Source organism: Sciurus carolinensis, chromosome 4 (assembly GCF_902686445.1).
Source record: "Sciurus carolinensis chromosome 4, mSciCar1.2, whole genome shotgun sequence".
In the NCBI taxonomy this organism is placed as follows: domain Eukaryota; kingdom Metazoa; phylum Chordata; class Mammalia; order Rodentia; family Sciuridae; genus Sciurus; species Sciurus carolinensis.
This window is the reverse complement of record NC_062216.1, coordinates 94,338,480-94,365,524: the sequence shown is the minus strand read 5'-3', so window position 1 is coordinate 94,365,524 and position 27,045 is coordinate 94,338,480. Positions and strand designations below refer to the sequence as shown.

At 34.0% G+C, this 27,045-nt stretch overlaps 1 protein-coding gene across 1 annotated transcript in view; it reads right to left on the bottom strand.

The window, feature by feature from the left end:
- The window catches only part of Ccdc91 (coiled-coil domain containing 91), a 363,605-nt gene that overhangs the window by 202,136 nt on the left and 134,424 nt on the right, over window positions 1-27,045 (bottom strand). The window contains 1 exon segment of the mRNA XM_047550439.1: window positions 24,506-24,610. Within this exon segment, the coding sequence (XP_047406395.1) occupies window positions 24,506-24,610 (105 nt within the window).

Sequence of the window (27,045 nt, the reverse complement as noted above, 5' to 3'; positions counted from 1 at the left end):
TGCCCACTGGTCATTCATTCTCAGGCTCCTTTACTGATTCCTCCTCATCTTTTCTCTAAACGTGGGGGGGGTGCCTTAAATTTCAGAAATAATGACAATGTGAAGAAATAACAACAAGAAATATCTTTACAGAAGTGCAGTTTTCAAAGTGTGATAAAGGAACCCTAAATAATAACAGGCTGAGTAATGGCCTCCTCAAGATTACCACATCCTGATTCCTGGAACCTGTGAATACATCAGGTTACACAGCAAGGGGGATTAAGGTAGCAGATGAAATGAATGATGCTAACCAGATAACCTTAAAATGGCGAGATAACCTTGGTTTATTCTGGTGAATCTAATGTCAGTACCAGAGTCCACAAATGTGAAAGAGGGAGGCAGGGGGTCAGCGTCAGAGTGATGGAATATGACAGACTCAAACAGCCATTCTGAACCTCGGAAGACAGAAGGGGTCATAAAAAAAGAAATGCAGGCTGTTACCACAGCACTAGAAATCTAATGCACCAAGTGTCCCTACAACCCTTTCAGTGAGTTTATGAATTCAAAACTTTGCATAAAATTACTAAGATGCTGTCCTTTTCACTTCTGTTCTCTCATGAATATACAGTGGACTTTTCTAGAGGTTGCCTGACCTGTGATAGCACCAAAGAATGAATAAACTAGCTGTCTTCCACGAAGCCTAACAAAAATTATAAACAATCCCATTCTCCTCACTAAATTTGTTTGCATTGTAGAAAAAGTAGTTGCTTTCATTTTTAAAATGATACTTATCAGATAATGAGTTGATTACAGTTTCTTAAAAGCATATTTTAATTTTTTTTCAGTTTTATATTATTGTATGGTATAACCACATAAACAAAAGCTTTTTGAGAGTCACAATAAGAGCATAAAGGGGTCTAGATACCAAAACATTTGTCACTGACAGAGAGCCTACTATGTAGGAAATACAGTCTAAGTAGTATACATATTAATGCAATCATCACAATTACCCTAACAGACAAGCACTGTGTTTAACCTTAATTTACAAATGAGGAAATTTAGGTTTATTAATAATAAACTACATGCCCAAATTGAATGAGGTGAGATTCAAGCCTCCCCAGTTTGGCTCAAATTTATGGTTGAGTACTGCCTCTCAGGATTCCAAATTTTCTTTTATACTGATTCATCTCATTTCATCACATGTACAACTCTTGCATCCCAAGCCCCTAACTCCAGATTCATGTATTAACTGCCTATTCAACATAGTACTGAGAGTTCAAAATTAGTTTTTCAGTTTCAAATAACAAAACTTTAAAAATGTAATTTCAATGTACCCATGAGTATGAGGAAAGCACTGACAATACAACTTAATTCAAATTTTTATGAAACATTTAATTTTATGCATACATTTCCATTCTCTAATTCAATAATAATTCTTCTAATAATGTAGGCTGAAAATGGTCATAAATCAAAACAGGTTTTTCAGCATAAGGAAATTCAGAGATAGGACTGAGGGTAGGTCAAGTGGTAGAGTGCTTCCCAAGCATGCATGAGGCAATCCCCAGCACCACACATGCAAAAGAAAGAAAGAAATTCAAAAGAGAACATGACTTTAAAATAGTAAAAAAATAAAAAGAATCTAGATGTACACAAGGAGATGATTTTGAAAAATATGGTTCATTTCTCTGATAAAATATTATGGAATATGTTAGTAAAGAATTTACAAGAAAATAGGGAATGCTTACTATTTTAGATGAATTAATAGTATACATTAGAATGAATCTGACCACACCCAAAATATTCATCCAGAAAAGAAACATACCAAATGTATACTGTTATTTGGTAGAAGTATTATGGCTTATGTCTTATTCCTGGAATTAAAGAAACAGCTCCAAAGAATAGTGACTACCTTCAAAATCATGTCATATTGGGAACAATTAACCTAGGGAAGCTACTTGCTATGGAGGCTTAATAAAGACTTGGTAATTTGAAACAATAATGCTGGGAAAATATTATGTATATCCTCTTGATAAAACACAGCACTATTAAAACAAAGATTTTCTTATAGAAGAAACTGCTTTGAATAAATACACTGAAAATGGAAGTCATCTTCAGTTAGCAGCAACTCTATAAAAAACTGAAAATTACACGCAATGATCCATATGAATACAAAAATGAAATAATTATCAAAGTGTAGTTTAGAAACAAAAATTTCCCACCAGGTCTTCTGGCAAGGACCACTTTCATTTTTCTGTTCTACTTTTAGGAATGGGAATATTACATTAAGATGAGATAGGTCATCCAACATCACACCACCTGTGGATATAAAAGCATGAAAATGATAACTTTCCTATTCCCCCATCTACTTTCATGTTTATAATCATTTCCCAAAATGTTTCTTCATTTCTAGGAATAAAATAATGCCATGCATCCTAGAAACAATTTATCAGTATTTGAACAAAACTCTTCAAATTTCAGAAAATAAATTGGTCACTAGTAGAATAAGCCTACGCCCCCTTTGCCAAATGTTAGCTTAAAACAAAATTTTGAAGTTGAATTATTAAGTCTTAAAAAGTTCTGTAAGAGATAATGTAACTACAACTACAAAAATTACCACACTGTAACCATGCTAAAACTTCCAATATGTATAATAATATACCGTGTAAATCTTATTTGTTCCAATAGAAGTTAAGGAACACTCTTTTTTAAATCACACATAACAGAATAATAGGAATTTCCCAATTTTCCAACAATTATTCTGATTAGTGTACCTATGAATCAGATTCTCTTCCTGCCCTGTCATCAATTATTAATTATTTTCTGCTCACAGCTAAGCAGGCTAGACAAGAATAAAATATTCCAACCAATTCCACCCTGGGAGTATCCTGTTCTTTTGAATTAGGGACCTAGTGACTGGGAGTTGCCTGTTTATTTTTTCCATTTATTACTAAGAAATTAGATAAAATGATCTGTTTTATGTTTCCTTGGGAAGGGGTTTAAGGATAAGAAAAAAGTAAGAGGAATGTTTTTTTGTTTTTTAATCCACCCCTCAAAGTAGCTCAAATTTACTTTTTATAGTAAACTAATCATCATTTCTGAGAAAATAAAAACCTCTGGCAAATATCTGTTATGTATAAGGAAAAAAAAAAGTTGTGGTTTTTCTTCTCTTGGTTCCTTGAAGGAACAAATGGTTCTGATTCCTCCACATGCTATGATGGTAAACACTGTTTACACATTAGTGTAGGAACTGGTACTCAAAAAGCTGTCCTTCCACTAAATGAACTGTAATGATAGTTAATATAACCTCTAAGAGCAAATGAAACAGAAAAGGAGGAGGGAGGTTTGCCTTATATTGGATTTCTACTCAAAATGGTTCATATACTTAAATACTTCTAAAATTAAATGATGAACAAAACTAATGGATATTTAGTATCTTCTCTGAACAAGTAATTACAGTAAAGTCTCACCTTCACATAGGTAAATGCTACAGATGTAAAAAAGAGACCCTGGGAAACAGCTTGACTGATGAGAGAACACAGCTGTATCTAAAATTTCTCACCCAGGGAGAGGAGGTTTGTTTCTATGCTTGACTGCTTATTTTAGGGACCAAGTGTTTTTGCTTTTGCCAGGACAAAAAGCTGAATTTCCTGTAAGTTATTTATATGATGCCACTCCATTTGATTGGATTTCTTTATTAAGCAAACCATAAGTCCAGAAAAACGTGTTGAAAGTTTAAAAAAAATTTTTAAAAAGCATCCTAAGGGCTAAATACAAGTGTCAAAATTGTTTGCTCCACAATATATGCATAGGGAGAATGTCCTCAACCCCAATAATAAAAACCACCTGCCTTTCTTCCCATTATTCTAACAAAGCTAGTTTTCTGATTTCTAAGTCTTTTGCTGATTAGAAGGCACAAGGAAATGAGAATGTCTTACGAAAAGATAGTGAAGAAATAAAAATAGATGATTTTAAACCAACTGAACTCTTTAGAGAAAAGGAATTACCTATTTATAATGCCAAGAAAACAAAGGGCTCATATTAAATGCTTTTTAAAATTTGCTTTAAATAAAACCTGTTTTCCTCTTCAAAAAGCAGTTCTTCAAATTGCCAGAGGCCATCCAGCTAGATCTTTATCTAGCTAACAGAACTCTGCCAAGAGACACGATTCATGCAAGAATCATGCTAAACGTGGAAAAAGCAAGGCTTCCAAACAAAAGAAAACTTCCTTGCTTACCTACAGCACCTCAAGTTCCTCAGGCTATTAAACTCATGCAACTCAAATGCCTTTCCTCCTCGACTCCTAAGAAATGTGCACATGCACGCACACCCAGTATGCCAGAAATCATCTCAACTCCACATAAAGGATAAGCACAGAACTGTCACAATATAAAACAAAACAAAATAAATCACCAGGGATACTTTGTAATTGGTAATAATTAACAAAAAATAAATAAATAAATAGGAGATAAATAAATGGTAACAGTTAAGTAATTATCAAAAAGGTCTTGGACAGAAATATAACAACAAAGCAGGAAAACATCTTGGAAAATTTATAATTCACATTGTCATTAGAACATATAAGAATACACATGTAAAACTTACAAAGTCATAAAGTCTACTCTGAGGTAAGGAAAGACCATTTCAAAACAATCCTAATGATTCTTAAATTTAAAGCTACAGTAAAGGCAATTATGAACAGATTTTAAAGTGCAAGAAATAAAATAATGAAAGATGAGAATGCCTGGAGAATATCCCCAGAAATACAAAATGATACAAAAATGAAAAGCAAAAGATGAGACACTGATAAAGTCATTAGTTCCCAAAGCGAGTGGGGATCTGTATTATTCACAAATTACCTATTTATGAACTTGCCCTCTTGCTAAATGTATTCATAACCCAAATCAACACTCCAGGTGCTTCTGCTGTCATTCAGACACACATAGTAGTGAAAAACTTGATTTTCCCAACACATGTAAATAAGGTAATACTCTGCCTTCATGTTTCAGCTGTCATACTATAAACAAGGGTCATTTTCATGGTCTTTTTAGCACTGTGTTTTTTATATCTGTGTGCTTATTACTGGTGATTTCACTGTTTAAAATGGTACCCAAGCATTCCAAGAAGGCTATGATGTGTCTTTCAGACACAATACTTGTGCTAGATAACCTTTTTCAGGCATGATTCACAGTGTTGTTGGCCATCAGGTTAATGTTAATAAATCAACACCGTATATTAAATAAGATGACAATTACAGAAATATAGGGGGCTGGAGTTGTGGCTCAGTAGTAGAGTGCTTGCCTGGCATGTGAGAGGCCCTGGGTTTGATACTCAGCACCACATATAAATAAATAAAATAAAAGATCTATTGACAACTAAAAAACAATTTTTAAAAACATAGTTATATAGTGATCAATTAAGGAAAACAGGGAAGCTACATCCTAGAAAACTCAAAAGAGCAAAACAGCATCAAACTAGCTTGGCCACCTTTTACACTGTCATCAACCATAAACACTAGCAATTTTTAACAATTTTCACAAAATACAGAACTTATTTCCTGAATCAAAAATTAAGACAATACTCTAAAAATTTTTTCTCATTTGTTAACTTATTCTTATGAAAAAGAATATGCAGATATTTAAAAAGTACTGTTTTTAAACATCGTTTTAAAAAAATAGTTGAAAAATTCAAGATACAGTTCACTATACTTTCAGGTCATGTCTTCCTTTAATTATTAGAAGGTTCTTTTCCGAATCCCCTTTGAGCTTTTCAGCATCTTTCTTAAAAATTAAGCTACAGAAACTGGAAATAAAAGTTATTTTTAAATTGTCCAAGAAACGTCAATTATACCTTAACCTTAATCTTAACTTATACCTATACCTCAATAATGTTACTTACCATGTGAACTTTTCATCAATTGAGTTTTTTTTTTTTTTTTTTTTTTCCGGTCATTACAGAAGCAGTAAGAGACCAAGGACCAAATCTGGTTTGATTCTCTATTATTACTTTACTTACAAAATCCACACAATTTATTTACTCACCATGTACTTTTAAATTTCCTACTAAGCATAATTAGCCATCTTGATCCTGTCTGAATGAAGGGCTAAGACAATTGCAGAAAAATGATGAACTATTTTCTAGGTCTGGGTAAAGAACTATTGCATAGAAAGTAATCTTTCTAAAAATAGACTAATTTGTTATGACTATCATCACCATAATGTCCTGGGCTTGAAAAGGGGGGAGGATTATATTTCAAAACTGTGGCATTTCCACAGTGTTTTAAAAATGATTTTCCAAAAGAGCTGTGACAAAAAAGTACAACAGCACACCATTTTCATAGAATACAACACTTTTGCTCCTCTTTTGTCCTGCAATTGTAGCCCAGCCAGATTTTTTTCCTCATATGAACCTCTGTCAGGAGGACAGCTGTGTTGGCAGCAAATAACCAGTCCACAGTATTCATCCCGAAGATTACTGACAACTCAAAAACCACAAGCATGGAGTTAAGATAGTATTTAAACATGCCTTTGGGTTCAGAATGTAGTATTTAGCCTGTAGTACATCAGTTTTTATATGACCAAGGTGAGGGGAAGTCTATGTTTGACTATCTTTGTCCTGGATTATTTCCTGATCTTTTAAATAAATCACAAACCACTAGATTACAGTTTTGAAAGATGCCTTTGACTTGGATATTTAATTGAAAATGCAAAAATAAATTCTGATCTGGAAGCATACAAGTTTTCCCCCTCAAATAAAAGAATCAAAAAGAATGGGCTAAAATTCATGTTATTATCCTTACTTGCAATGGTTAATAATCTCTTCTCAAAAGGCTTCCTCCCATGACTGAGGGATTTTGATTTCATTTTTAGAAGGGGCAAAACTTTGAAGTATGAGAAGTAATAGTAGCTGAGTACCTATAAGCCATTCAATTGTAATAAGCTCTATAAGAGCAACCTTGGGAGTCAGACTGCAATACCTAGAACTGTGCCCATGGAGGCACTCATGGAGGCACTCTACTAAATGCATTAGCATTGCATTAATAATCTGCATTAATAACAGTCTGCCCTATTTCCACTATCTCTGTGGGGTGGTCACTGATTACTAACTTGGCATCTATTTAAATAAAAAGTGTCCAAGTACATGTGAACCCAAAGATATGAAATCACTTACAATACATTTAAGTATATGTAAGAGAGTTTACGGCATATGGAAAAACAGTTTTTAGCTTATGGAATATATCTATCTTTAGGTTTTAGATCTTCTATGTCCACATTTTGTGCCAGAGATGCAAAAGGAAAAATTTAGTGGGAATAAAATGCATGCCACAATACTATAAACAAGCACTCTAAAATGAATAAAATGAAGAAAAGTCAACCAAAGGACAAAGATTTTAAAATCCAACCCAAACACCTTGCTCTTGTAATACTTTCATAAAAATTATTGGCCCTTGGAGTCCAACATTGAACTCAATCTTTTTTTTTTTTTTTTTTTTTTTTTGCATTAACAGGCAATTGATTCACATTTAAACTTCTTTCTTCAGTATTATTTCAGGAAGACTTTTTCATTTTCCATTCAATATCATATGTAGAATATGAAAAATGCACTTTTATATTTCAAAGACAGATTTTATGATGCTTAGAGGGAAGTAAATGGATTACATTTTTTCCCCAAACACCATCATTTCTCATTTCTTTTCCATTGTCTGAGCTCATCATTTGACTGTACCTTCAATCACCAACTGATTTTTTTTTTAATGTTAAGCATCTATTCTCAATAAGATATTCTGTACCTGAGTAGTTTAAAAGGGAATAAGTGTTTATTCTTTGTTTAAGAAAAAGAAGGTTTAAAAACTTGACATTTGTTTATTTCATGTTGAACACTTTACAAAAAGTAATAATTCCTGTTTCTCACTTGCATATGGAAGATGTGATGCCTCTCCTATAATAATGATGTTTGGAACATCATTATGTTCTGTTTAGAACATCATTATGGATACAAAAATAAAGTTTTATCCTCTCACTACATCTTAACTACACTACTTTTAAATATAGCACTTTACCCAAATTCTAGGGCTTCATTACTAAAAATTCAATGAAACTTTTATGTGACAATCACTAAGGAAGTGGAAAGCTCTTCTTTAAAACTTACCATGTTGCCCTTCCTGTTTACGACTATTAGAAATCTGAGAATAAAATCTGTAGCTCAGTTTTAACAATGTTTAAAAAGAAACCACATATGTATTTATTTTTATCTTGGTCTTTATTCAATTCTATATGAATATTCATTCATTCTGATTTTTTTTAATTATACTGTTCTACCTTGGTTGTTAAATCATAAAACATATCCAAAGCGTTTGTGGAAATATGAGTTACAAGAAAGTAAATTTTAAAGTACAGGGAAAATATTCTGCTCACAGATAACAAGTAACAACCAAAGCTACAAACGTCCATGGTGAAATCTGAGTTGAAATATAGTTCAAATATCTTTCTCTAGATAACAATGTAAGGTAGAGGGCAATATGTCAAAGTTTCATTTTCTACAAAAGATGTATATGAAAATTTCAAATAACGTAACAAATTTAATCTGACTTGAAAACTAATTGTAGTTTGAGCTACAGCTTCATCTCACAATTTTTAGGGGATAATGATGAACTTGTGTGTTACCTCTGGGCAAAATCTAAGCTTTGTGTTCACAATGACACAAACTAAAAATGGGGGACCTAGAAGAAAAATTAACAAAAAAAAAACCTTAGACCAAAAGGGTTTTCGGAAATAAAAAGTATGCTCAGCCATATCTGCCTCAGTCCTCAAAAAATAAATAGAATTATTTTCACTAATCAGATATCATTCACAAAGAAAATATATGCTATCAAAAGACTACAGACATCCTGTCTTACAGAATGTAAAGTGTATTATTTCTTATGGTACTTCTTACTGTGGCATACTCTTTAAAAACAAGTTGGTTATATCTACACTTTTTCTTAAAAATGTAAAATAAAACACACGTTTATTAAAATAAAACAACATTACCTAATAAAAGTAAAAGTGACTAAGCCCTCCGGATCCCTGCCCGCTTTTAATTGTTAGGTGACCTCATCTATTATACCTTCCCCTCACCCATTCTGCTCCACCAACACTGGTCTTTTTATATGTTTCTACTTTGGAGCCTTTTCACTAGCTATTCCTTATGACTCAAATCTTCTCCCTTCACCACTTTCAACTTTGTACTCAAAACTCACCTTAAATGAAATTCTGATCACTTCCAAATCTCCCCCTCCACTGCCATCGTAATCACTATCCCCTACCTTGCACTAAATTCTTCATCAGTCCCTTTATACTTTATAATCAACCCATTTTATGTTTATTAAGTACAGTCTTATCCATAAAATGGTAAGCTCCATGAATAGTCATTTTTTGTTGTTATTGTTGCTCTTCCACTAATATATTTCAAATATCCAAAATAGTACCTGTCCCATTAGAAGGTACCCAGTAAATATTTGTCAGATGAATGAATACATGAACAAACTTATTTCTTAAGGATTTTGGTAGGGAAAAAAATGCATCCAAATCCTTAGTAGATCAAGTTATTCATACATAAGAGAACCATATTAAAATAATTTTAATTAACAATGCAATGTTGCCATCACTTTGTTTTTGTTTATACATATTCAATTGTTTCTTTTACTCCCTATATAATACCTTTCTTCAAATAATTTAAAAAAAAAAACACTTCAGAGGTGCTATCTTACACAGAAATAATTAAATGTAATTGGTCCACAGTAACACAGGATACTATGAATAATCATTATCTATTATATTATAACAAATAGTATAATTCTGCCTAAGCCTTGGAGTTTTTGAATGCTCCATCATCATGCTTCCAGATGACATTCACTCATACATAAAATGACTATGTACTGGGCATGTAATATTACTAAATATATGCTAAAAACTGAGAACATAATACCCAAAGGAAGACAGACATCATTTCAATGCCCATAGTTCTTACAGTCCAAATAGGGAGGTTAGCTATTAAACAAGAAATAAAAATAACATAAGAAAACATTTATATAGTGCTGTATGCCAGACATTGTTCTTGAGCACTTGAGAGCATGAACTTATTTAATCCTAATTATAACCAAAGGGGAAGTGTTATTAGTGGTGATGGTGATGGTTTTAATACCTTGTAAGGCATTCTGAAAGGCTGCCCTTAATCCTAAACAAAAGAAAGTCACTGCAGAGTTTTAAGACACAGATAAAATCATCAGGTCTGAAGAATTATGCTGCCCAATGGTTGGAGGAAAGCAAAACTACAATGCAGCAATCCAAGTGAAAGGTGATTGCTCCCCAGGCTAGGGTAACTGCATTGCTAAGGGAAGGAGTGTTCAGAATTTAAGAGAAACTGAAGAACATAGAATTATTAAATGCAGGTAGAGATTATGTGTCTTACTCTGAAAGTCCTCTGAAATTATATAATAATTGCATTCTTAATTTGATAAGGGCTAAAGGAAAATAATAATTTTATGATGCATACATTTATAAAAAATTCTCACAGGGAAAGTTTATGAATTAGGGCTTGAAGAATTTCACAAACCTGAAAGCAAGGCCATTCTACACTCCTTCCTCTTCCTCATTCCCAACAGTTACTGAATTCTGTAAGTTTTCTACTTTATTACCTTGCAGATACTTTTCCCTCCTCTATACCTTTATTTGCTACTTCCCCACTCCATTAAGATCCCCATTATATGTCTCCTGAACCAATGGGTCAGGTTCTAAAGATGCCTATCTAACTCTAACTCATCTCTCTCCAACTCATCATTATCAACTTGAAATAATGTCTCAAATATGCAAGTATGTTCACTGTTACTCAATTGCTAACAATATCTTGACAGTCTCTAACAACCATTTCAGAATCAGCTACAAAAATTCCTTCCACTCATATCCTCTGCTGACATACAAACTATATACTCTCACTACTGAAACTCTAGTACTAGCAGTTTTTTTTAACAGATCATGCTATTTTATAATTTCAAGACTTTACACATGCCACTTTGTCTACAAGAAGATCCCCTTCCTATCTGTTTGGCAAAGATCTGTTCATGTTTTAAGTCTAAATTCTAAAGACGTCTCCTCTTTCAGCGTCTTCTATACCATGTACCTATACTGTTCTCCCTTAGAAACCTCAGATTGTATGGCAATTGCTTAAGCACGCTTGTTCATTCATTAACCCAAAACATTTACATGTGTGAATCTTCACTGCCTGACACAGTTTCTGGGAGAGCACAGATGTTCAAGTTTATCACACAACTTGTCAGCACAAAAATGATAGGAATTTTAGGTGTTCAAAGAACTTTTAACCCCACAGAGTGAAAGCCAGGGAAGGATTACAGGAAATCTGGTTTCTATATAAGGTATATGTTTATTATATGTGAAACTAACAAAAGTCCTTAAAATTTTGAGGACTAAGTTAACAAGTGTCTAGGAATTCTCAGAAGAAAACTGTAAAACTCAACTGAAGGCTATTAAGAGATATTGGAACAATGGAGAAACATCTTAATATTAATAGAAAGATAAAACATATGGAATAATGTTAATTTTGCATCTATAAGTCTAAGAATAACCAAATTTCTATCAAAATCCCAAGAGGATTATTTTGTTAAAAAAAAGATTTAAGTGCTTATTAAATTCAACTGAAAGATTAACAGGCAAGACAAGGAAATACAACTCTATCAAATGCCTAAATATGCAATAAAAGAATAAAAAACAAGGTAGAGGGTATTGCTACATGAATACACAGACATACATAAACAGAAATGAAAATAAAATCTACAATATGCCCAAATATATATATATTGTAAATTTAGTATGTGATAAAGTTTCAAGTAAAATAAGGAGGGGATTATACAGACATCTTAAGAGTAAGAAGCTGTACATTTGCGGAAAGGAATAATTGGACCCTACCTCACTCAAACAATATAAACTACAGATGAACCAAAAGTTAAATGTAAAATTATTGAAATAAAAAATACCTAAATATTTTTAAACCCAAAACTAATAAATAATAGATGAAAATACTTTCTTATATTCACTATAGTAAAAGGTATCATTAACATAGAAAAAAACAGAAAAATATCCATACTAAATAGAAAAGTGTAAACAAATCTAACATATCAAGGTTCTCATAAATCATTTAAAGTAAGATGAAATATTTTTGAACAACAAAAATAGGACAGACATAGAAAATATAGAGAAGAAACCAAAGATTAATAACCATTTTCCCATTAAGAAAATAAAATAAAAAACTCAAGAGATACATTTTACTTTCCTAATTAGCAAATATTAAATGATTGAACTGCTGAGTGTAGGCAAAGATATGGTAAAGCAGGCACTTTTATTCCTTTGTGGTGAAAGTGTAAATTTGTATGCTATTCTCGAGAGAAAATTACTGTCTAAAAAGCTGTTATCCACAAGGTGTGAAATTATGGGCATCCTTCATTTTCTAAGCTACAGGTTTATATATTTGAAATTCTGGTACACTAGTGCTAAAAAAATTGTGAGTGTCTTAAGAAAAAGGATAAAGGAAAAAAAAATTTTTTTTTGTACCCGGAATTGAACCCAGGGGCTCTTAACCACTAAGCCACATCCCCAGACCTTTCTAATTTTAAGACAGGGTCTCACTAAGTTGCTTAGGATCTCAAAATAAATTGCTGAGGCTGGCCTTGAACTTGTGGTCCTCTACTTCAGCCTCCCAAGTGGCTGGGACTACAGGCATGTGCCACTGAATCCAGCTATAAATGAAAGTTTAAAGAAGAAAAAAGGAAGTTAAAGGTATTTTAGGCACATATAAAATTTACACATACTAAAGAAAAATATGTCAAGGCAGTCTATCACTTGAGATTAATAAACTATAACAAAATAGAAGAAACTTCACTTCAATAAACAATTGAGGAACGTGTCTAAAATGATAAAGTGAAAAAGTTTCCTGAAACAAAGCAGAAGAAGAGGGTAAATGGTTTCAAAAATGTGTGAGGTCCTTGGTAAGTCTTAAAGCCTAGCAGGACTGGAGCTGTGGCCACATCCATAAATTCCTATACAGTAAAGGGCAGGTTAGTGTTTGCCAGGAAGGCTGGCCTCTTCAGCTGCTTCAGAATTCAAGCTGCTCTCATTATTTTAGACACTGCTTTAGCTCACAGAACTCCTTGGCAGACAGTCTGCAATTTTAGATGCAGATTGAGTGGGTAATACATTTAGAATGCTCTCAACTCTGTATCTACAGCTAAGAGCAAATTCAATATTTTCTTAGAAGATGCTATATTAGTCTGAAAGAAAATAAACATTTCCTAATCTTTTATCACTAAAACCTCCTCCAAAAACTATAAACTCCCTTAGTAGTTTTATAATGTGAAAAGATATTTTATTTGTTTAAAAACTGAATCCAACAAAGTTTTAACATAAAGATAGATCGACAGTGCATGCTAAATGGATGATAAAATATACTATTAGATATAAAAAAAGAAGACCTATACTCCATCTTAGATTGTTGAGACTGCCATAACAAAACACCACAGACTGGGTAATCTATAAAAGATATTTATTTTCTCACAATTTTAGAGGCTAGAAATCTAAAATGAAGCTGCGAGCATGGTCAGATTCTGGTAAAGGCTCTCTTCTTGACTCCCATGATGGTCTCTTTCTCACTATGCCCTTTCTTGGTAAGGGCACAAAAGAGAGAGAGCAAACTCTCAGTATATTCATTAAGGGCACTGATCCCATTACAACGGGATCATGATTTCATTTTTATCTATTTCCCAGAGGCCCCATCTCCAAACACCATCATATGGGGGATTAGGGTTTCAACATATGAATTTGGAGGGTGGGGTGTACACAGTTCAATCCACAGCACTCTACAATCACAAAATGAAATCAACTAACCTCCAAACTAACATATTTTTTAATGTGCAGTAAGTACCCTTCCAGGATCTGAAATGCAATGGTTTCATAAGGCAGAAAATATGTTCCTCTTAGGAACGTTCATTGTGGGATAAAGGGGAAATAGTTCAACAATAAATACATAAACAAGAGTCTGCTAAGTTTTGAGGAAAATAAGAGTGCAATGCGAAGTAAACTACTTTAGCCAAAAAGGTTGAAAAACATCTGTGTCAGAGGTGGCCTCAAAATTTATACTTAAATAATGAAAATAAAGTAGCAATGTACAATCTAAAGTAAGTACAAAATGCTCAAAAAAGCACTTATTCTCCATAATCATATTCCCACAATATGGTACCATTCTCTGCACTGTTAAGTGTTTTAGATGGTAGATTCTTTGCTACTTTCAAAATCACAATATTCTTCTTCTCTCAGAATATATAGACACATGGCCTTCTCAAAAGTAAACACTGAAAGAAAAAGAGTAGAACTCTTCTAATCAAATCATATCAACTCATAGCAAATATCCCCTAAATTATTCCTTTCCATATTAAACATTTGTACCTGAGAAGAGTCCAAATTCAAAACTCCTTCAAATGAATATAATGAAAATAGACCCAGGAGCCACTTAACCCCAGCCAAAATTTTGTTCTATTTCTAAACTATGGATATTATTCCTTCCTCAGTAATCTTTACAGGCTACTATAAATGCAGATGCATCTCCCTCCTTAATTTTGTAGTCAACTATCTAGCTGAGAAACAAAGGCTCTATGACCTAACTACTAAATAAAGTATATGGATTTTATGAGGCTTTGCTTCAACCTAGTCTTCATTTACTGCTGAAGTCTGTGGCTTTGTTCTAGAATGGCTGAGGTCAGAGTCTGCCCTCAGATAAGTAGGGAAATACAGTAAATACATCCCTTGAGATTGTAAATTAGGGTATTCAAAATAACAGGTTTGCCACACCACTGGATGAGAATGAAGCTTAGCCACATTTTAAGACCATGTTTTCCTATTTTGTGGCAATGCCATAATGCATGATTAAAAAAAAAAAAATCTATCACTAAGCACTTATAGAAAACATTTACTAAGTATGCAAAAACTGTGATCACTGATGAAAGTGAAGTCCTTGAAAGATTTAAAATCCAAACGAGAAGATAAAATGTACACCCCTCAAGTAATAAATGTACATACAAACATCCTATATCATATGAAATGGCTGTTAACATTAGAATCACATTTTACCAAATTATACATTACAGAAAAGACAATTTTTGAGTTACATAAATTTACAAAAAAAGCAAAAGATCAAAGTCAGAATAGGTATAATTACAATTGTATTTCTGTAATGTGCTCATATGTCACCAATTTATATTAACATAGGTCACAAGAGGTCATACACTAATTTTTAAAGAAAATACATTTATTAAGTTTTAGCATTTACCCCTAAATCACTCACAATTAAAAATGAGTAAAATCTTTAAAGATTAAGTGAACATATGGAAGTAATGCATGTTTGCCAGAGAGATTTTATGAAGAGTCTTAGTATGATAACTTAAGATACGTAATTTAAGGTGAGTTCAATCTATTTTTTTTAGAGGGGGGGGATAATTTTTTTTCCCTGCAGGAAATCTCTTTAATGAGCCTAATGCTTTTAAATGATGGAACTATATCTTTTAAAAATTTTTTTTCCAATTAGTTAACACATGACAGTAGAATACATTTTGACACATCATATATAAATGGACTATAACTTCTAATTCTTCTGGTTGTACACAGGTTGTATAATCATATATGCACATAGGGTAATAATGTGTCATTCATTCTATTCTTATTCTCACCCCCATACCTGCCCTCCCTTCCCTCCACTCCCCTCTGTCTAATCCAAAGTACTTCTATTACTCCCTAGCCACACCCCCCATATAAATTAGCATCTGCATACCAGAGAAAACATTCAGTCTTTGGTTCTTTGGGATTGACTTCTTTCACTTAGCATGATATTCTACAGCTCCATTAAATGATGGCACTACTTTAAAATTTAAAAACAGAAAGAAAAAAAAACCCTTTGTTTTCTATTTACTAAAATATTTGAAGTTTCTTTGCTTAAACCACCAAAACTTTGGTTTTTATTCTTAAAACATTTTAAAGTTCTAACTAAACTATTTATAAATTCTTAACATGTTGAAAATATTTGGGATAGAAAAATTCATTTTATTAATCAAATCTAAGATGCATATTTTAACATGTTTTAAGATTTTAAAGATTAGAAGTTATTTTTATTTGTTCTTATTGGTTATACATGACAGTAGAATTTATTTTGAAATATTTATATAAAAGGAAAATATCTTATTCTAATTAGGATCCCAGTTGTACAGACATACATGATACTGAAATCCACAGTGGTGCATTCATATATATAATAAGGAAAATTACAACAGATCCATTTGACTGTCTTTCCTATTCCTATACCGGCTCCCTTCCTTTCATTCCCCTTTCTCTAATCTGCTGAACTTCTATTCCCCCAAACCCTTTGTTGCGTGTTAGCATTCACGTATCAGAGGAAACATTAGACCTTTCATTTTGAGTATAGGTTTCATGTTGTCTTTTCAATACCTCTGAAACCTTTATTAAGTTGATGAGCCTAATACTTTTAAATGATGGAACTATTTTTAAATTTAAAAACAGAAAAAAAATTAACTTCAAAATTGATGTCATCTTGAATTAGAGGAATTACTAGCATGCACTTAAAATACTAGTATTAGTCTAAATTTTGAAAACAACATTTTCCCAAAGACTTCAAAAAACTGTCCAATTTAGTTTCAATAAATACATGATAACTTGATTTTCTTAATTACTAGAAACAGGGATAAGGAGATGAAATACTGGGCTTCGAAATGTAAGACAACACAAAATTTTCAAAAAGCTGTACCTATATTTTAATTCTCAAAAAGGCCCTCAATCCTGAACACTATTTTCAGAACAAAGGTCAATTTTCTCCTTACTACTATTATTCAGTAACAAATAATCAAAAATTTTAAAGTTTATATTTCTCCCCATTATTAGAAAAGTACTAAAATAATTGCTTTAAAATGATTATTTTAAAAACTACCTTTTTGTTTATTAAATTGGGGACAAGAGTGCTTTCCTAAATTTTTTTCTTTTTTCACAGCGCTGAGGATCAAACCCAGGTCCTTACACATGTTAGACAAATACCTACCCTCTACGCTACAGTCCCAAACCACAATTTCTTCATTGTTTAAACTGTATCAAATAAACTATTTTTATAAACAAGAGTTAAAACTTTATTTATTTATTTATTTATTTTTTGGCGGTGCTGGGGATTGAATCCAGGGCTTTGTGCTTGCAGGGCGAGCACTCTACCAACTAAGCTATTTCCCCAGCCTACTAATTTTTATTTCTTTAAAATTCTTCTTCTTTTTTTAAGTTGCTAACCTCTATGTTATAGAATAAAGACAGTGAAGGAGGTAAAACAGTTTAAAACTGAAGTGTCTTTTATAAAATTTAATATCTGGATGAGAAAGGGCATGGTTTAAGGTCGTTATTAGAAACATCAATCAAGGTGTGGTGATCTTCACCTGCAAGTACAGATACAAAGGTACAACAATAAGTTGAACCCCATGGATGGGTTTTTAAATACTGCCTCTCCCAACAAACAAATGAAAAACTAGTTCGCCCTCTTTTCTTTAAAAAGTACAATGAAGGTGAAATTTAGTGACTGAGATTAACTATGATTAAATTTAAAGTAAAAACAAAGAATAAAGATCTTTTCCCCAAGAAGTTTTTTTTTCTCCAAACAAGTCTTCATTTTGACAGTTCTCACAGGCCAGTGCCAAACCATAGCATACAAAAATGAATAAAACATGGTCTTTCCTTCAAATTTTACTGGGAAAGATTAGAACTTCTAAGTCCCTGCAATCTTCTACTAGATTCCATGAAAAACTAAGTATCCGTACATATTTAACCCTTATCTTCATGAATAATTCCCTTTAATTATTAATTAATAGTGAGAGAAAACTAAGAATATGGTAGTATTCAGATCTCAGAAAATCCCATCACAAAACCACAGAACATCTTTAAAATAATAAAATATAACTGAAAACTCAAATTCAATATCTGTCAGAAAAATAGATGACACAGTGTCCCTGTAAATGCCAAAGCATGAACAGGTAAGGACAAACCATCAATAATCCTAACATCTGCACACAGAATCTTTTGTAGTAGGTAAGATAAAAAGATACTAAATAAATGTAAAAACTCGAAAGTAGTTAACAGATGTTCACTGGCAAGGTCAGTCTGATAATGTAAGGACAGTTGCTGAAACTGAGAAGATACTGTGCACTGCAACTGGGGGTAAAAACAAGTGGTCCTCAGAAAGATATCGATGGCCCAGGAAAAACCAGGCTGAAGAAACTCTAAATATTCTTAAGATAAACTCTAAATACTCTAAATTCCCAGGATGGCTGGGAATAGAATCCAGTGACCAAGTCTAAGATTTGGCAATTAAAAGGGAGGAATAAGAGAGGATAAAAGTGGAAAGAGGGAAGAGTCAGAAAAAAGAGCTAAGAATATTGTCACCTTATTTTTTTTAATTTGACAAAAAACAAAGATGAGAACACTTTAAAATAAAGAACAAACTGACCATTCTTCCACTTAAAAAATATGGGAACAAATGTCACATAAAAACAAAAAACAGAAAAGTATAAGTCAAATCCCATACAATGCTACCATTAAAAAAAGAAGGAATAAAATGACAGCCCTACAGAAGATGAAAAGAGAATAAAATATATATTGGAAAACTTAAAACAACATTTATATTTCAAAGTGAGCAAAAAAGGTATTAGGAAAAGCATAAGACAAGTTAAAGAACAACATAAATCAGAATTAGAAAAACTCAGACATAAAGTGAAAGTTCAAAAAAGAATCATAAGAAATTTCAGAAATGATTATTAAATTTAAAATACCACAAGTCCAAATAAATTAAATGAAAACATTAAGAGAAATGGAATAAAAGCAGCAGCATTAAAAAGAAATGAAGATGAAAAACTACAAGAGTAGACAAATGTAGAAAACAAGGACCATCCAACATACAAATATTAGGTATTGACCCAAAAAAAAAAAAAAAAAAAACACAATACAAAACAAAACAAATATTATGTTCATAATTTATTTAAAACATTGAAATTAAACAAGGAATTGAAATTATATATAATAAAACAACAGACTGTGAAACTAGGTTAATCACCTCAGAATGACCAAAACCATGACATATTTTGGTATAATCAATGAACTTTAAAAAAATTTTAAAAATTGGAAAAAACAATTATATTGATGTATGAGTGTGACACTAATGCTTTATGATGAAAGAAAATAGGAGTAATGTATTTCAAATACTCATGGAAAGAAAAAAGAATAAGGAATTTCTTTATGAACCACTGTGGACAGGCCCTCAAAAATAATTTTTGAGCAGGTAAATAAAGTGTCTTTCCTACCATCTGTACAGGAAAGAAGGGAGGGAATATAAGTATATCTGGATCAACAGGCAGATAAAAATAAACCTGTTGAAAGAAATAGGAACAAGGTAAATGGACCTAGATTATCCAGATAAATTTTGTCAGGTAGATGAACCACAGGAAAAGGAGTAGGTTTTTTATTACATGCCTTAATTATGTGTACTTTTTTCATATTTGAAACACTTAAACACATTATTGAACTGGTATGAGGCAGCAGTTGAGCATTTTTTAAAACTTTCCCAGAGATTATAATGTGAACCAAGATTGAGAACCATTTTTTTAAGATGAAAAGGAAGTCAAATCAGTGAAGAAAATCAAATGAAATAAATTAGTGAAAAATATTACAAAAAGCAATGCTTTAAAATTTGTTACTTTGACCTAGAAATCTCATTCTTAATCTTCCCAATCTTGTATTTACTGTAAAATTAACAATTCATTCAAAAAGCTCTGAAATAAGAAAAAATATATGTAGCTGTATCTCATGATGATTCTCCCCTCATAAGACTCTCTCTTTGTAAGGGTTGTGCAGAAAATGGATTGTCATACATCTGAAATTTATACATTCTCCAATATTTAATCCAATCTAAAATATAGTAGAAACAGAATGGCATCTACAATCCATCAAAACATAAAATACTATTCTCTTTTCATTTTTTTTTCATCAGAGTATTAATCATGAAAAAAAGGTGAATAAACATGTTTTCAAGCTATGTTTAATGTGTATTTCCTGCAACATTCTCTATTCCTCATTAAGAATGCAAACTACATTTTGATTAATCTATGCAGAGCTTCTTAATTCCCCACATCCCAGGTCATTAAGCTAAATGTTCAGGGGTATCAAACCACTGATCTCATCTACCTTAACCAAATGACATAAAGCACAATTACTACAGCAAACTCTGGCAAAGGACCCAAATGTCCAATACTTGACTAATATTCATTTTAAAACAGTACATAAAAATATTGGGAAAAATATCTACCAGTATTTAAATAGAAATCGGCAACAGAACATATGTAACCTGAAGCTGTATAAATTCATTTATTAGGTAAATTTAAAATCCTCCAAAACACTTTATTTTCACATAACAGTATGTGTTTTTTTTTTTTTTTAATTAAATTCTCAAAGTAAAATAGTTGAGCTACTATAACCAGGGAGCACTTCAATAGAAAATGAAATGTTAACAAAGAGGTAGAGTCTAAAAAGCTTACAGGGAGAATTCCTCAAGGTCGTCAGAGCTACCAATACTGACAACTAGCAGATAATTTAATAACCAGCTATGTCTGCTAATTAATTTTTTTAAATTTGGCAGCACCCTAACGTGCTATCAAGCTGCCAAGTTTCCTTATTGCTTGTCAAAAGTACTGGCTCACTTGCTATGGAAGTCTCAGAGAGAAGACAGAGGGACTAAAATCCAAACTATACAAAGATGAGGAGTTCTCTATTCAAGTCTTATGAAAGTCCTTAAAATAGCTATCTCTGACAAATGCAGCGTGACTCACTTTTCTTCCTCTGGTTAAGCTACACACCCTGGACAGACAGGAAAAAGGGTAGGAGTACACACCCCCATTGTACTGTAGTATTTACACCATTCATTATTTCCTTCTGTTAAAGTGTATTCACACTTCTCCACCTATCCTGGTAATTAGACCATATCACATAAAATAACAAAATTCTCTAATGTAGTTAATGTTGATTTTTTTAAAAAAGTTTGCTAGAAGGTTTTACAAACATTCTATTTATTAATTACTTTTCTTCCAGTTAGACTAAAATCTTGGCAAAAGCATATCCAACACTGGCCTAAATGGAAAGGTAGATTCCTCAATTGAAAATTCAAAGCTCAATATTCTGAAACCAAAGGTAGGGGGTAGATCTCCTAAAAATCAAAGGGAGATCAGAGAGGAAAGGGACCAAGGGGTGGAAGGCAGGAAGAAGGGGGTAAGTACTGACCAAATTATATACTCATATTATATATATGTATGATTGTGTAACAACAAATCCTACCATTATGAACAACTATAATGCACCAATTAAAAATGCAGAAAAAAAATATTCTGAAATCAGGTCAAAATACTTGGGATTTCATGGTATGAACAGGTATGAGTTTTGCTTCATTTTCCTATATTGTCCATACTTTACAGAATTTTTATGTATGTATACACATATTAACCCTTAAGAAGAAGAGCTTCTCAGTAAATTTAATCTAGTCTTTTCAGTTTATCTTGTTATATTTCTAAACATTTTGCTTTATTTAGGATACCAGAGATTTAAGCACCACTCTATTATACCTGTCATTATAAATATCAAATAAGGAGAAATTCCTACTTCATTAATGAATATTTTGTTAATGCCCATGAATATTTAGAAGACCTATATGTTAGGTGCCTTTGTACAAAAAATATGAAGTACCATATTTTACTGAAAATATATAAAAATATATTGACTTTCAAATATCTAAGAAATCAATGGTACATTATAACTCTCAGCAGAAAATTTTAAAACATATATACGTATATATATACATTCACTATTTAATAACTCATTTTTCTAATATTTCATCCTACATGTATTGAACATATTGTAAGCTCCCTTGACACTCACAAATTTAATCACATCTACTATTCCTAAGAGATTATTAGGCAGACCAAGCATGGTGGCACACACCTGTAATCCTAGCAACCTGGGAGGCTGAGAAAGGAGGATTCCAAGTTTGAGACCAGCCTCAGCAATTTAGTGGGACCCTGTCTCAAAATAAAAAATAAAAATGGCTGAGGATGTGGTTCAGGGGTTAAGCCCCTCTGGATTCAATCCCCAGTAACCCACCCCCAACCCCAATAAGAAAAGAGATTATTAGGAAGAACAAGCTTTGTACCAGTTTGAGAAATGCCTGTATCTCCAGGAAGAAATGGATTACAGAAAGGCCAATAATTAAGTCTATGATTTTCTGAATTCTTGCTAAATCAAGCGTTTAGATAATTTAAATATTTTGTTGTTGAAAATACACCTCTAGAATATCTAACACCTCCAGAATATATATGCACAAACCTAATAAATATAAAGCAAACACACAGCAAAGAGAGAGGGTATAAGAATGTTGAGCATGAACTCAGGGTCTTATTTCACATAGCATGGGCAAGGAAAGCCTCCAAAAGCTGCTAGTATTTGTGTAGGTATATAAGGAATCTAGGGTTCAGTGAAAGTTGGTAAAAGTATTTTTTTTAATTAATATGGAAAAAATAGAAAACCTCAAAAAATTAATATGGGACTCATAAATATAAACTTATACCTAAGACTTATTCTACTTATTTGTGAATAAATGAATCTTTACATTAAGACTTGTTCAAAATGCATTTGAAGAGCTAATATCCACACAGGAAATTTAACAATGGAGTGTTAAGAGTATGAAGTTAGGCACAAAACTGGTTAATATCCTACAGAGCAATAAACTATATTTTTGAAATTATCATTGCTAAAAGACAAATTATCTTTCTTTGGGGAAAAACAGCTACAAATTAATATGTGATGTCACTTTTAATCAACAGTAAACAGGTAAATAAATAAAGTACATTCTCTTATATGATCCTGGGGTAGGCTTATTAAACAATGTTCTATTAGTAATTAAAAGACACTGCTCACCCTTAACCTTATTTCCAATTTTTTTATTTTTAACAAAGTTCTAAATACACACAAAAGAAGAACATTCCAGACAGAGAAAATATGAGTGATCATGGATGGACCATAGCTTTCCTACAGAGAGGAAATGCCCTCCCCACTCATGTATTCACCTGGACCTTACTTTGAAGTTTGGCATAATAAATACCTGGGGATCAACTGAAGGAGCCAGAGAAGTCCAAAGATTTATAATGAAAAGCAAATGGGAATAAAGGTTGAGATCTGGTCTTATTTACATTTAAAACACTACCTACTGAAATAAAAACTCTTCGCAGGAGGAGAGTCAAAAGTGGAAACTTGAAAGCTACTTATTACAAGGATTCAGGAAAATAAAGACTAAATGCACAGTTTGTCAGATGTAAAAACTGCTATGGAGTAAAATAAAGCAAAATATGGTAAGGCTGGTGGAGGGAATGCCGGTATTATCTGGAAAGGCCTCTCTGATAAGATGATATTTGAAGGGAAGAATATAAAGAAGAAAATGATGCAGGTATCTGAAGGAAGGATACTTCAAACATTGGGATGAAACAAAATGACTGAGAACAAGAAAGGAAAAGGGGGAAGGGATCAATAGAACGTAAAGATCTTGAAAACCATTTTAAGAACCTGATTTTTAGTGTGGTTGAGATGAGAAGCCACTGAGGCAAAACAACATGATCTAAGTGTTAAACAGATCACAAGGACTGGGATGTGAGAAATGGAAGGTAAGTGAGCAAAGGGAAAAGCAAAAAGATTAGTTATATGATTGATATTTTAGTATTCCAAGGAAGAAATAATGGTAGCACAGAATAGTAGCAGTGAATCTGATAATAAAGGGTTGAAATCAAAACACTTTGAAGGCAGAATCAACACATTTTGCTAACAGACATAGAATAAATACAATATATAAATTTACACTAATATGTGTGTGTATGTGTGTGTATATATATGAATGAGTGGGTTTTAGCTTTAGCAGTTAGAAAGATGAAGTTACCATTTACTGGAATGGGAAAGACTACAGAGGAAACGAGTTTATCAATAGGAAATTTGGGAAGAAGAAGAGACAATAACTATAATTTATAAAAAGGTTAAATACCCTTTTTAGATTTATAATATTCTAAACTCTTCATATAATTATAACAATAAAAATTAGAATATTCAGTTCCCAAAGTGTTACCCATTAGAACAGATATTTTTCACCAAATTGACTAAACCTCAAACTATTAATCCTTAGGACTTCTCACAGATTCATACTTTCTAAAATGGCCATCTTCATTAATTTCACCCATACTGATTAATGTTTTATCATTTATTTAAGCAGGTATCAGATTATTCATTCATAAGACAGTTACCAAGAAATTTTTTAAATTATATGCATATTTCATCAAAAGTTACACTGTAAATTTTAAATCTACTAGGCTTACCTGAAGTTCTTTGTATCTATCTTGAAAAGAAATGGCCTCTTGTTCTTTTTCTTTTAGGAAACCTTTCTCTAACACACTATGCTTTTCCATTAATGATTCCACATCCTAAAAGAAAAAAAAAAATACAAACTTTACAACATTAATAGAATACAACCGTTTTTTTAATGAACACAGAAAATATCTGTCAAGAAAAGAATCCATAGGAAATACGGTTGAAAGTCTCAATATTATAAATCATACCTTTCATTCTAATTTCTACCAATATCAAATATTTATAAAACACTAGAATTACTTTAAGAAATGAATAGAGGCGGACCAAGATGGCGGACTAGAGGGCGGCTGCATTTCACGCTGCTCCAGGACGCAAGATTCAAAAGAGGAGATAGTGAGAGACTTGGGACAAACTCAAAGCTGCCGGGTGAGTCTCTCCTGTTGGGGAGGCGTCCCGGATGGGGCGGTAGCCCCAGAACGCAGGGAATTTGTGAAGTGGAGTTGCTCGGCGAGACGCCCCTCCCCCCGCTGGAGTGGTAAACACGGACAACTGGGATCATCGTAGAGGAGGCGGCTCAGCATAGCCGCTGGGGCTCTGGGCGGCTGCCTGGGGAGGAACTGCGTGGCGAGCTGTTTGGACCCAGAACAACTGCTTCTGAACACCGGGGGTTGCCCGGAGGAAGAGGAGGAGCGAGGCGGGACGCTTGGTCTAGCAGTGACTGCATCAGAGCCACAGGCGGTTGCCAGAGGAGGAGCTGCGTGGTGAGCTGTTTGAACTCAGAGTGGGCGCTCCTGAGCTCCGGGGGACTGCCCGGAGGAAGAGGAGGAGCGCGGCAGGACGATTGGTCTAGGAGTGACTGCATCAGAACCACAGGCGGTTGCCAGAGGAGGAGCTGCGTGGTGAACTGTTTGAACTCAGAGCGATTGCTCCTGAGTGCCGGGAGGTTGCCCAAAGGAGGAGGAGGAGCGCGGCATGTTGCTTGACCTGGGAGTGACTGCATCAGAGCCGCGGATGGTTGCCGGAGGAGGAGCTGCATGACGAGCTGTTTGAACTCGGAGCAGCTGCTCCAGAACACTGGTGGCCTGCCTGGAGGAGGAGAGCAGTGGGACGCTTAGTCTGGGAGTGACTGCATCAGAACCACAGGCGGTTGCCAGAGGAGGAGGCGAGTGGTGAGTTGATTGGACTAAAAGCGACCGCTCCTGAACACCGGTGGCCTGCTTGGAGGAGGAGCGTGGTGAGTCACCTGGTCTCAGAGCCACCGCTCCTGAACACCCGGGGGGCTACCCCAAGGAGGAGGAGGAGGAACAGGGCGGGTCACTTGGACTTGGAGTGACTGCCTAGGGCTACGGGTGGTTAGCGGGAGGAGGAGACCCGAAGTGAGTTGCTTGGACTCCTAGTGACTGCGTCGGAAACCGGGCAGCTGTCCGGAGGAGGAGGTGTGTGGCGGGTCTCTGGGTCTCGGAGCTATTGTACGGGGCTCCAGGTGGTGGCTCAGGGGAGGGGCTGCATAGCCAGGCGATTGGTGCAGAGCAGGGTCCCAGGAGCTAGGTGGCTTCTTGCTGGAAGAGCCGCACAGAGACACGCCTAGAGGCTGAGCGAAGTTTCCAGGGCGGCGGGCACATTCTCTGGGAGAGGCAGCCTAAGGAGACTCGCCTGTGAAGGGTGAGGCTCCCAGGCCCAGGACGTAGGTCCGGGCCCCTGGGATCGTTGCAGAGGAAGAGAGCCCAGCCCAGGTGGTAGTTGTAGATTGAGGGGAACCTCTAGGAGGGCAACTGACCAGCGAGACGTCCCCACTGAGTGACTCTTCCCGGCCGGGGGAGGTTTTCCCACAGGGACGGTAAAGCCAGAGACATAGGCACAAACAGGCCTTGCCTCAGCCCACAGTCTAGTTCCCCATTGGATGACCACTGGTCAACAAGTGGAGGCACCTCTGCCCACTAGCAGGGAATATACGCCACCTGAGGGTTACCACCCCTAGAGAGGCAGCTTCTTCGTGGAGCTCTGCATTATCAACCTCCTCCAAGACTTCACGCTACTGAAGGATAAGAGGGGATATACTAGCAATCTTCAGGGACATTATAAGTTGATAGAGGAAATCTGCAATATCTTAATGACCCACTGATTCCTGAACAATATGAGAAAACAAGGGAAGAAAATGCGCCAAACAAATCTAGATGTTACATCAATAAAATCCAACGACAGCATGGCAGAAGAAATGACAGAAAGGGAGTTCAGAATGTACATAATTAAAATGATTAGGGAAGCAAACGATGAAATGAAAGAGCAAATGCAGGCATTGAATGATCGCACCAATCGACAGTTAACAGAGCAAATTCAGGAAGCAAAAGATCATTTCAATAAAGAGTTAGAGATATTGAAAAAAAACCAAACAGAAATCCTTGAAATGAAGGAAACAATAAACCAAATTAAGAACTCCATAGAAAGCATAACCAATACGATAGAACAGCTGGAAGACAGAACTTCAGATATTGAAGACAAAATATTTAACCTCGAAAACAAAGTTGAACAAACAGAGAAGATGGTGAGA